This window comes from Littorina saxatilis, linkage group LG13 (assembly GCF_037325665.1).
Source record: "Littorina saxatilis isolate snail1 linkage group LG13, US_GU_Lsax_2.0, whole genome shotgun sequence".
NCBI lineage: Eukaryota > Metazoa > Mollusca > Gastropoda > Littorinimorpha > Littorinidae > Littorina > Littorina saxatilis.
The window spans coordinates 16578451-16591813 of record NC_090257.1 but is presented as its reverse complement, the minus strand read 5'-3'; the positions used below and the strand labels follow the sequence as shown (position 1 = coordinate 16591813).

At 41.0% G+C, this 13363-nt stretch overlaps 1 protein-coding gene across 1 annotated transcript in view; it reads left to right on the top strand.

Annotated features, from left to right (window-relative positions):
- LOC138983717 (disks large homolog 1-like) overlaps positions 1–13363 on the top strand; it is a gene marked incomplete in the record, with an annotated part of 66686 nt that overhangs the window by 7795 nt on the left and 45528 nt on the right. Inside the window, 2 exon segments of the mRNA XM_070357023.1 lie at positions 6312–6451; positions 9636–9824. Coding sequence (XP_070213124.1) covers positions 6312–6451; positions 9636–9824 — 329 coding nt within the window.

The following is a 13363-nucleotide window of genomic DNA, read 5'->3' as shown; positions in this document are numbered from 1 at the left end:
TTTGAGACTGAGAGAGAGAAGAGAGAGAGTGTGTCTGTCTTGGTTTTTGACTCCCCGTTTGAGACTGAGAGAGAGAAGAAAGAGAGTGTGTCTGTCTTGGTTTTTGACTCCCTGTTTGAGACTGAGAGAGATAAGTGAGAGAGTGTGTCTGTCTTGGTTTTTTGACTCCCTGTTTGAGACTGAGAGAGATAAGTGAGAGAGTGTGTCTGTCTTGGTTTTTGACTCCCTGTTTGAGACTGAGAGAGATAAGTGAGAGAGTGTGTCTGTCTTGGTTTTTGACTCCCTGTTTGAGACTGAGAGAGAGAAGAGCGAGTTATAAGTGTGCATCTCTGTCTCTGTGTGTGAGAGAGTCTAGGGCTTCGTTTCAACTCTGATTCTGTATAGACAGACTAAAGCGCAAAATTGATTTTAATATAAACTGCAGTGTCAGACATAAGGGGAGATTACAAAGGGCTTGATACTAGCCTTCGCCACAAAGGCTATTGTCCCGAAGGGAATATATGTGATGTTAGTGATATGCTCAGTTTGACAGGTGTAGCATTGTTTGCTCTGTAAGCATACAGGGTAATCAGTGTAGTTTTGCAGCAGGATCAAACCAAAATTAAGCCATGTCTACTTTGTCAAAAGCATTAGCGGCTATCTCAACATCATGCTCTGAACCAGGGCTCGCTTGGTTTTATTATCCATACTACAATCTGACGGCCGGGTTTAATGCATTAAAGTGCACATAAAGAATTTACATACTTAGCTAATTTTTGTGAAGTTCTGAGTATTCAAAACTCCATACGGTGAAAAAAAATATATCCACATGAATTTATAACCGTGATATGACGAACTCTGTTTTTCTTTTGGTCTGATTTTATACTATTCCTGTCAGTGACTGGAATTAAATTGAGTTTGTCAGAAATGATTGAAACATGAAAAATGAACAAAAAAGGGTTGCCTTTGTTCTTGACCCTGGATGGTGTCGTATTAATTATTGAATTCTTGCCGATTATCTATACTAATGATGTAACGTCTGTCTGGACAATGTGTGCAAGGTGGGAAATAATTCTCCCTTGTCCACAGGAGCTTGTATCAAAACCTTTGCTGGATTATTACTGCAGTGGAAACCGGCACGGTTGGCCTAGTGGTAAGGGGTCCGCCCCGTAATCGGGAGGTCGTGGGTTCGAACCCCGGCCGGGTCATACCTAAGACTTTAAGATTGGCAATCTAGTGGCTGCTCCGCCTGGCGTCTGGCATTATGGGGTTAGTGCTAGGACTGGTTGGTCCGGTATCAGAATAATGTGACTGGGTGAGACATGAAGCCTAGTGTGCTGCGACTTCTGTCTTGTGTGTGGCGCACGTTATATGTCAAAGCAGCATCGCCCTGATATGGCCCTTTGTGGTCGGCTGGGCGTTAAGCAAACAAACAAACAAACAAACTGCAGTGGAAAGTAATTATTAAGATTAAGAGCGACTGGCCCTTTGCTTCTAAGGGGGGATGGTGCAGGCTTATAACTTAGTTTGTCTAAGCCTTTTTATTGGAGGATGCACGTATAGCCTATGAGAGTGCTTAGACAAGGCCATGAGTCACGTTGATACAAACTTGTGTGCAATCATCAAATGTAAGGCAGTGATTGACTTGGTGGCCATCGTTGGCTGAATTACTTACAGGTTGTGTGCAAGATCCGGTGGGAAATAATTCACCTTGGTCCATTGGTGCAAATGTATCTGAGTGTCTTACTGATTATTAACTGCAGTAAAAGGTTATATGGTATGACCATGACAGCGACTGGCCCTGGATATGCACTTAATGTTACAAGCTCCTGTACCCTGATCAAGGTGACGTAGACCATCATCAAGTGTAGGCTGAGTGATAGACCAGTGGCCATCGTTGGTAGGTTCAGCCATATATTGATTCCAGCCAAGAGTGTGCACAGATTGGAGCACGCTAAATTGATAAGGAATCATGTGGGTTACCTCCCCCTTGATGAACAGTGACATCCCTTTCCTTCAGGGGCCAGGGCTGTGACGTCAGACAGCGAGAAATACAATTTGGCTGGGTGCTTAGTTAAATGCCAACCATCCAACCCAAACTTGCGCGGCCTTGTTCTCCAGGCTGGGTTTGTTTACACATGAGGTCTATGGAGGGATGTGGTTCTATCATCACAGTTTTAGCTTGACAGGGAGCGGTGTAGAATCTGCATAAAGTTTGCTGCTGTATCTGTTTCCCGGTTAAATGCGGGTGAGTTGTTTTCCCTGTGGGATAATGATAATGTTTGTGGTGCAGCATAGCCATAGTTAATATCAGTTTGTCTGCAATTACATCATTTGCTGTGCTATAGTGGAATCTGCATACATGTATTAGGTTTGGCGATGTATCCGTTTCCTGGTTAAATACGTGTGAGTTGTTTTCCCTGTGGGATAATGATAATGGTTTTGTAATGCATTGTAGTAAATGTCACTTATATCATTCGCAGTGCTGGAGCACTTTGTTGGCATGGTTGTTAACTGAAAGAGTGTTTATGCTCTGTTGAGGGCGTGCTTCTTTATGTATGCAGCAGGCAAAGCTAATGCCGCCCCCCCCCCCCCCCCCCCCCCGCAGGTTAGGGGGAAGAATTTACCCGATGGGTTTGTACTGGAAACTTGCATTCTCCCAGTAAGGTAATACATTGTACTACGTTGCAAGCCACTGGAGCAAATTTTTGATTAGTGCTTTTGTGAACAAGAAACAATTGACAAGTGGCTCTATCCCATCTCCCCCCTTTCTCCGTCGTGATATAACCTTCGTGGTTGAAAACGACGTTAAACACCAAATAAAGAAAGAAGCTAATGCTGTTGTTAGAAATACCAATATATTCAGACTGATGGCAATACTGAACAAGAGTCAAAGCATTTGAAACCGTAAAGCATTTGAAACCGTAAAGCACATTTACATAGCAGCTGCTGATGACATTCATTGGATAGATATTCATTGAGTTTTAACTGACAAAATAGAAGTTTGGTGATGTCCTTTTATGCCGCTTATATTTTTGTGAGCTTGGAAAACAAGGTTTAATGGAAGTAAATGGGTGGAGGACGAGGTGGGTAGCAATGGGAGGATGAGGTGGGTAGCAATGGGAGCGAAGTAGATCATCAGTTGATAGAATTTTAAAGTTGATTAATAGAGTTTAAGTTAGTTGAAACTTTGAAAAAAGTCAAAAAAGTGAATTCAGTTAAAGCATTTTTTGAATAATACATGAACATGTTATATGCAACATTTTCTTGTTTGTCATTTGATAACCTTACAGCTTCCATGTTAAGCATAGAATCAAGATGGAAATGACAATGATATTGAATCAGAAATGAAATGGGGGGGGGGGGGGGGGGGGGGGGGGATGAAAAAAATGTTGAGTAAAATATTAATGCCTTTTATTTCACATACATTGCAGTACATTTTTCTGTGAACCTTTAACCTTGAAGATTCATTCACTCAGAAGGGGATTAATCATTCTTCACATAAAATTCATGACATAAATCCTTTTGTGCACTGTTGACTGAAGGTGGTGTGGCAAAGAAGCTAGAAGCAGTGCTACAATAAAGAGAAGATGTCATGCACACACTTGAATCAAGTTTAGAGGGTGGCACAGGCAGTGGATTCAAGTTCTAATGTCTCAATAATGTAGCTGAGAACACATCATGAACGAACAAGCTAGCTACAATTTAAAGCCTATATTTCTTTATCCCACCTTTTAGTTTTGCATTTAGTAGTTTTACTATCACTTTCAAGAGAGGTACTGTCCTCTTATCTGAGGGGCCTCGCAGTCACATCATAGGTACCAGTCTTGAGGCCACGTAATGTTTCATTGGTCATAATCCCTGTTTGAAAAGCCTGAATATAAACGGGTTTGATCGTCTTTTTCTGACAAGGAATGTTGGGTGCCTGTGCTTCTTTTTATATTTAGTCAAGTTTTGACTAAATATTTTAACATCGAGGGGGAATCGAAACGAGGGTCGTGGTGTATGTGCGTGTGTCTGTGTGTGTGTGTAGAGCGATTCAGACTAAACTACTGGACCGATCTTTATGAAATTTGACACGAGAGTTCCTGGGTATGAAATCCCCGAACGTTTTTTTCATTTTTTTGATAAATGTCTTTGATGACGTCATATCCGGCTTTTCGTGAAAGTTGAGGCGGCACTGTCACGCCCTCATTTTTCCACCAAATTGGTTGAAATTTTGGTCACGTAATCTTCGACGAAGCCCGGACTTCGGTATTGCATTTCAGCTTGGTGGCTTAAAAATTAATTAATGACTTTGGTCATTAAAAATCTGAAAATTGTAAAAAAAAAATAAAAATTTATAAAACGATCCAAATTTACGTTCATCTTATTCTCCATCATTTGCTGATTCCAAAAACATATAAATATGTTATATTCGGATTAAAAACAAGCTCTGAAAATTAAATATATAAAAATTATTATCAAAATTAAATTGTCCAAATCAATTTAAAAACACTTTCATCTTATTCCTTGTCGGTTCCTGATTCCAAAAACATATAGATATGATATATTTGGATTAAAAACACGCTCAGAAAGTTAAAACAAAGAGAGGTACAGAAAAGCGTGCTATCCTTCTTAGCGCAACTACTACCCCGCTCTTCTTGTCAATTTCACTGCCTTTGCCATGAGCGGTGGACTGATGATGCTACGAGTATACGGTCTTGCTGAAAAATGGCATTGCGTTCACTTTCATTCTGTGAGTTCGACAGCTACTTGACTAAATATTGTATTTTCGCCTTACGCGACTTGTTTAAATCTTATCCTGTGTCATACTCCTTTCTTTTGACACAGTCATTTTATGAATTATATGTTATGCCTTACAAGTGATTATCATTATACCAGGCAAAGAGTTTTTAGGCACTGTTCAAGTTCATGTTTATGTTTTACTTTTTGCTTTGTATAGCAAAATATGTTATATTTGTTGAAAGCTTGCAGTTTGCTTGAGTTGGAAATGTTCTTATAATACACCTGGCCAGCTGCAACTTCGGTGTATAGAATTCCAAAGGCAAACAAATAAGAACTTGAACTCACCTTGAATGAACAAGTGAGCGTGGCTAGTTTGAAGGTTCACGCTTTAACAATTAATATCTTGTGTGGCATAAGGCAGCACGCTTGCACGAAGAAGAAAGGCAGCGTGTCGCTTGCACGAAGAAGAAAAGGCAGGAAACTTATAGCTCACAGTACCAAGCAAAATTACCTCATAGGGCAGCACGCTTGCACGAAGAAGAAAGGCAGTACGCTTGCACGAAGAAGAAAAGGCAGGAAACTTATAGCTCACAGTACCAAGCAAATTACCTCATAGGGCAGCAGCTTGCAGGAAGAAGAAAAGGCAGGAAACTTATAGCTCACAGTACCAAGCAAATTACCTCAGTTACCATCAAAGGATAGAGCATGAGCAACTCAGTCTTAAAAGTGATCACCTTGTTCTGGAGTCACTTACATAATTGCTAATCAATTATGAATCTACTTTGATTTGCTTGTCAGGATCCATCTCGGTCTCTCTCATCTCTGCCTTGTTTTTGAGTCCCTTGCCTGTCATTTGACTCCAATCTAACTTACTGGTCTGAATTAGTCTGTAAGTCGAGGGTGGGAAGTATGATGATACTGAAATTGGAGGTGAAGCCACTCCCACAGATTAGCATCAATGAAGCAAGCATCAATGTACCTTGCAGCAGTATTGATTGTTTTCATTTCCCGCACAGTCCAGCAAACGGCCTCACCACCGACACGGTTATGATACTTGGCCATTTGTGCATCACATATGTTCTTCTGTATTATTTGGATAAGTCCTTTCCTTGAAATCCAGCCACAGAACCAGAATTGCAGCAAAACTAAAACGTCATGTCAGTGACGTACAGTGATCACACCAATGATGTTACAAAAAGTGTTGAAAGCTAGTTACCTTTGTCTAATTGACACGTACTGTTCTGCTAACTTCACAGTGAACTGGGGAATATAGTACTGGTTGACCAAGAATGGAGGAACGATGAGTGGATAATAGGTCCATTTTGATCCATCGTGCAACATTTTACCCACATGGTGCAAACTTGTTGGTTGCTGAGTAGTACTGGTAGTACACAGAACTAGCCTGGTCTGCCATGGAATACATCAAGGTTTTAGAGGAGACAGCTCAACACATCTCTTTTTGGAACTGAACTCACGTTGACAATCAGCTTGACAATGATTATACACATTTACACTGGACGTTTCAACTTTAATGTCTTAATCCCATGATCAACCCAAACTTCGTTTGATTTGTTTCAAGAGTTGCTGCTTTTGTTTGTTTTCAGACATTCAGGAGTTCTACGAGACAACCCTTCTGGATGACAGCAAAACCTCAAACGAGAAGACGATTGAGACTCTTCGCATCGCCAGCAAATGGGAACGTGATGCTCCGCCCATCGCCAATAACCAGCCACCCAAGACAGAGGTATGTTAAAGATGCGTTTTCTCTTCTACATTAGCTTTAAAACCACAGTAGATACGTCAGCAGCCATAGGCTACTAAGACCACACCAAAACAAGATTAAAATGTTTGTTTCCAATGACAAGGCCCACAGAGTTAGGGTCTTTACGTTGATTACATTTTAAAACAAAGTTTGAAAGTTTTTTGTTTTTTTACACGGGCGCATTTGGCTTGTTGTTACTGGAAATTGTGATAGCTGTGTCCCTTGGGATGTCGGAGAAGAGTAACTTCCCTTGTAAACTCTGCAAGATCGATGTTTTCTTACTTTTTTTTTTTTTTTGAAGGGTAAAAAAAAGTTCTAGGCGTGTGAGGAAAAAATTAGGGTCAGTTTTCTGTTGACTTAATTTTGTAACTGACACTTAGATCAATCTGCAAAATCAGTTCGGCAAAGAAAAGTCCAAGTCTCGGTCCAAGTTGAAGGCTACTTATATTATTGAAATAAAGGGCTGAACAGATGTTTTAAGTTCAGTTAGTCTTTGTAAGAGAAAGACAGGTGGGGGGGGGGGGGGGGAGAGATGTTGAGGAAACAGGAGGGACAGATGTCGAGTATCGCCCTCTACCCAGCGAGACAAACAGAGGTCAACAGACATACAAATGATACATGTTGAGGGTGTGTGTTCTAGCAAGAAAGAGAGTGACTCAGTGAGTGCACAGTATAGCTGTTTTACTGCCAGTCTAGCACTCTCACATCTTGGCCTTAGTAATTACAGCAGAGCAATTACTGAATTAGTGGCTGGGAGCTTTTAGCACTCTCTAGTAATTGCAAAGTTAGCTGATGGGAGAAGTGTGAAGTAAACTTTCTGGCAGAAAGAAACTGAGGATTGGGAGTGAGGGTTGGCAAAAAGAGAATTGGTTTCAGGTCAGTATGTGTGCTTTTGTTGTCATGAAAGAAGAAATTGGAGAGAGTGAGTCTGTGCAGTTTCACTATTGAGTTAGAGGAATGAATTGCATTTAAATAACTAGCTTTCAGGAACAAATAGCTAGGCGACTTGCCCTTTCGGCCAGCGCCGCGAAGTCGCGCGATAAATCTTTATCTGCAATACTTTGCGTGGTCTTGCGAGATCTGCCTCAAACTGCGGGCATGTTTTGATAAGCTCTGTGAGAGGTTGCGTTTCAGTGCAGACACTTCGCCTTGAAAATGGTGAATTTGCACTGTGCAGCAGTGAGCTGCAGCAATGTTAGCCGCAAGAATAATCCTAAAGTTCGTTCAAAGTACCCAAGCATGGCCCGTACACAAAGGAAAGGCGATCAAGGTTTTTTTTAACACAAGCCAGAGAACACCAGCGCTTGTGAATCGATGGCTGAATTCTCTTCGATGTCAAAATGACGTGCCATCCCGGTACTCCGGTGTCTCTTCAATAACTTTATCAGCTTCGGTTTCTTGTATCCTGAATATTGTATTTTTCTTTCTTTGAGGTATTTTTGCAACTTTGGTACTTGCAATCGCATGAACATTCTGCTGTTCAGTAGCCATTGTTTAGATCAGTGATTGTAGTGTATGGAAGGAACGATAACTTGAGAGCAAAAAATGTGCCCGCAGGGAAGTGAACCTTCCTTATCTTTCGCACCGGAGAGCTATCCAAGCGGGGTATTGTGCAAGTTGGCTATTAAGCATTTAATCTCCAACACAATTCACCCTGCATGTTTACCAAATAACCCCCCCCCCCACCCACCCACCAAAGACTGTATCATCTCTAATTATTCCCAAATACCCCCCCCCCCCCCCCCCCCCCTTCCCACCAAAGACCGTTTCTTCTCTAATTACTCTACTACCTGTGAACAGAATCCCTCCTAGTCATATGACCAGGAAAGGGAAATTGAGAAGATTACTTCATTGCAGAGAGAAAAAAAAGATTCTCAGGGGAGGGTGTGGGTGGGGGTGGGGGGGGGGGGGGGGGGGGTGGTGAGATCTGTCAGGGGGAGATGGAATTTCTACACCCCCTTAGAAAGAAGTACACGAAGAGAACAGCATATCTTTACACTCCACTAAATGGGAAAGGAAGTTTAGAGTGGTAAAATGCACACTCCAGCTGATGACACATAGATGGAACTACTTGACTGTGAGAAACCAGGGGAAGAAGAAGTAATGGGGGTGGGGGGGGGGGGGGGTGGTGGTGGTGGTCATGGTCATGGATACAGGAAACAAAACCAGCAGCAGCAAACTGCCAGAAGATCCGATGCTGTGCTTGGATTGCCATCTTTTAGCGCTTATCTAAGCTGCTGAGTAACCTCCCAGCTGGAGGCAAGGGGAATCAAGGTTTTGCTGCAGTGTGTTAAACTTGTCATTTGTCGGCACTAGGAATGGTTCAGGAAGCTCTATGTGTTTCGCTGCTAATTGTCTGTTGATTGTGCTGTAATTGCGCACAGGTAAGACTGGCTTCCTTCCTAAATACTGATACTATTTGACTAGCTTGAATTAATTGTAGGGCATAAGTTACAGACATGTACCAAACTCGTGTTGGAGTGGACTTTTGAAGTTGTGCAAGGAAAGGATGTGTAAGCGTACTGTATTTGTTTGTGAGATGCAAGTTTTGATAGTATATATGTGATGATGTATTAAAACAGTGTTGTTCTCGGGCCTCAGTCTTTGGTTGTTGACACAATACTTTTTTTTAATCTGACGCATTGTTCTGACACTGATAGTTTTGACATGTACGAGTTCTTCTGACCGAACTTATTGAAGTCATGACATTTGTATTTTTACATATTTTCTATCCAGGTCCAACTCTGTGTATATTCAGGCAAGTAGTTTTCAGTTGAGTCTGCAGAATTTGTCCTTTTGCATGATTTTGCTGTTTTGCAAGGTTGAGAGTAGGAGGGAGGTTGGGGCGGGTGGGGAATCTCCAGGAAGAAACCTTGTAGTTGTAGGAGAAACTTTTTCCCTTAGTTCTGAAAAAAAACCCACCATAATACAAATAAATTCACAGTGCTATGCTTGGAACCAGTCATTGCATTGCGTCACAGACTGTTGCTGACTATAACATTAATTGCAGACCTAGGCATCTTGGTGGAGTTAATAAACTAGTGAACAACTTGAGGGCGACCTTTATTTGGAGAAGTCCCCTTATCGAAGGGGTCGTTTATTACGGTATGGGACATCATTACGATGTAGCACTGTGTTTTTCATTGAATCTGCAATGTGTTTTCAGCACTACTCCCCCCAGAAAATGAACTCTTCCGTGGAGGATGACCTGCCTCCACCCCCACCTGAACTGGCCCGCCAACCTGATGTTGTCATGCCTGTCAATGATCGGCCAATGGCGTCCGTCAACGTACAGTCTGTGCCTCGTACTCCCACGGTCACTGCGCCTTCCTACGACAAGGAACTGCCTCCTCCAGTAAGTGCAACTGAACTTTTTTAAATTTTGTTTTGTTTTTGTTTTTTGTTGCTGTCCTGACACTTTTTCCTTGTCCTGGTGTGCTCTCACGCCGCCCAGTCCCAGCATTCACTGCTCCATCCACATCTCAATTTCGTTCTTCTTCCAGGCTTATTGATTTAACGTTATCTTACTCTTGGTCTTCGCATGGTCATTCCATCTGATTTCTGTACCAAAATGAGTACATTTAAAAAAAATGTGAATCATTGCTGTGTCCTTTGCAGACCTGTTTACCCTTACGATTTTGGCGTAATTTATTACGATTTTCTGCAAAAAATACGCCATTCCGCTATCCGTGTCAAGACTACGATTTTCATAAATATTTTTTTTTTTAATCAATTCACATGTTTGGCATTGTTTTTTTTCAATGGCAAAATGGGGTGAAAAAGCATAGGACTGACCAGAGGTCATATCTGTCTGATGAGACGCTGGAGAGCCTTATTCTAGTGGTGAAGTCTCGCCCTCACTCATTCGGCAAGCGCAAGTACAGTAGAGAAGCGCTTAATGAAACACTGAAAAAGGCCTTCTACGAGCAAAAGAAAAAGAATCAGTGATGCATGTGCTTTTGATGTGATCTTCTTTGAAATTATGATGACTACAAAAACTGACTGATGTGTTTTGTTTGTGAATGATGGATATATGTGCATGATTGCGTTTCGCAGACACAGTTGTCATGTGTGTTGTAATTGGCGACGAATGCTGGATGATTACTATTTTTGTGGAGGATTACTATTTTTGGGGCTGAGCATTACTCCAAAACACTTATGGGGGTAAACAGGTCTGCCTTTGACCTGGCTTTGGAAATATTAAGTTTCGACCAAAAAATGGTACTCCCATCTGTGGCTTCTTCTTTCTCCTCCTTCATCATTCAGATTGTTGTCAGATTTGTAATTTGCTCACTTAAAGTTCAATTGATAGTTTTCTCCATATCTTGATGGCAGCCTTAAAGCTTTCACAGAAACAACAATGATGGAGAGCTTTCTTTACAGACCACATTCTTGGATACATCTATAAGTCACCGTTATACTCGCAGGGAAAAAAACGCCATACAGCAGAGCTTTTCTTATGGACCGCAATTTACAAGTTGATCACTACTTTCGAAACTGCAGTGTCGCGTTTTATTACTTGGTAGTGTTTTTTTTGTTTTTTTTACTGCTGAAGGGTCTATCAAGGGCACAGACACAGAGGGGTAGAAAGTCTGTTACATCTGTGCCTTCAGGGTTGTAAAGCCAAGGGAGAGAACAAGTCAAGTTTGTGTGGGAAAGCAAGTGTTGCCTCCCTTCACTGTTGTGCTGATATGTATGTCAGAATGGGTAAGGGCCAGACAGACAGAGACTGACAGAGAGAGGTTATATTGCTTGGTCATGTGGCTCTGCACATTTTGGGTTCACTTTGTGTTGTTTTGCTGATTTCCTCAGGGGTGACACAATTTATCTTGGTGTTGAATCCTGCGTTCCTTGCCTTGTAGATTAATGGATGTGGTCTTTGATTTTGATTTTGAAAAATCATGGCTTCCGATGACACAAACTTTATTTTGTAAATGATCAGACTATTAGCTTTGGTGTTGAATCCCCGGTTCAGTCTTGTAGATTTATTGGTTTTGTAATCTGATTTTGCTATGGAAAAATCGTGGGTTCCTTAGATTTGGATATGCAGTACAGCTTTTGAGCTAGGATAGGATTTCACTTACAGCTGCTGTTTCAAGTTGATGTGTGCTGTAGATGTCAAGTTACAGTTTTGTAATTCTGTGCATGGGGAGATGTGTTTTGCAAAGTGGTGTGAAAAGTATAGGACATGATATATTTGTAAGGATATTTGGGTGTGGGTGGGTGCGTGCCTATGCATCATTGCATGTGTGGGATTTGTGTGGGTGTGTTTGTTCAGATTATCATATCAAATTTCAAAGTCTCCTTTGACTAAAGTACAATTTTCAATACTCTTCACGTTGTCAACTCAGGGGTGTGCAAATTTAAAAATAAACAACTCACCCACGGGTTAGTAGAATCTCATTTCCAGCTCACCCGGGAAAAAAATAGGTAACCCACTCCAACTTTTCTTATTTTGTCTTTGAAGTTTCACACACAGAAACATTGGATTATAAACAACGCCATGGTTGTTTTTCAGTGGCCCGAAACAAATTAGGGAGCGCTTTCTCATTGGTCAAAATGTAAAACTAAACTAAGGGATGTAATTCACATCGTTGAAGCAGAGGACATTTTCGAACACGATCAATACTTCAGAAAAAGCGCCTTAGAAACAGTACTTACTGTTTGGGCTTTGTTTTCATTATGAAAAACAAGGGGAAATGTATTTTCGCCATTCATTTTAGTAAGGAGTTGGCATTTGAAGCTTCATCTTGAGTTTTGTTTGTGAATTTTTTAGCTAACCCACGGGAATGCTACTCAAAGACCTCAGCTAACCCGGCCAATTTTTAACTCCCCCCGGGTCACGGGTTAGTGGATTTGCACACCCCTGCAACTACAATGCAGATGCAAAATTAAAAGATTCACAAAAATGAATAGTACAACTGTATTCTGAAACGTGAGATAAACAAAGCGCTCACATTTCTTAGCTTGAATTTGCCTCCTCATGCATAAGAGCAACCTTTCACTTTGACTGAGACAAAAAAGAAGAGACTGGCAGCTTCATGTGAGGACATTCTGCAGATTGACATCGGTGTCTGCAGTTAGGAAATTCATGCAGCAAAAAGAAACAAGTCGCGTAAGGCGTAATTACTACATTTAGTCAAGCTGTGGAACTCACAGAATGAAACTGAACGTAGTCCGCCGCTAGTGCAAAAGGCAGTGAAAGTGACGAGCCTGTTTGGCGCGGTAGCGCTTGTGCTGTGCTTCATAGCACGCTTTACTGTACCTCTCTTCGTTTTAACTTTCTGAGCGTGTTTTTAATCCAAACATATCATATCTATATGTTTTTGGAATCAGGAACCGACAAGGAATAAGATGAAATAGTTTTTAAAACGATTTCGGAAATTTAATTTTAATCATTATTTTTATATTTTTAATTTTCAGAGGTTGTTGTTAATCCGAATATAACATATTTATATGTTTTTGGAATCAGAACATGATAAAGAATAAAATAAAAGTAATTTTGGATCATTTTATATAAAAAAAATTTAATTACAATTTTCAGATTTTTAATGAACAAAGTCATCAATTAATTTTTAAGCCTCCATGCTGAAATGCAATACCGAAGTCCGGCCTTTGTTGAAGACTGCTTGGCCAAAATTTCAATCAATTTCATTTAAAATTGAGGGTGTGACAGTGCCGCCTCAACTTTTACAAAAAGCCGGATATGACGTCATCAAAGGTATTTATCGAAAAAAAGAAAAAAACGTCCGGGGATATCATTCCCAGGAACTCTCATGTCAAATTTCATAAAGATCGGTCCAGTAGTTTGGTCTGAATCGCTCTACACACACACACAGACAGACAGACAGACACACACACATACACCACAACCCTCATCTCGATTCCCCCCTC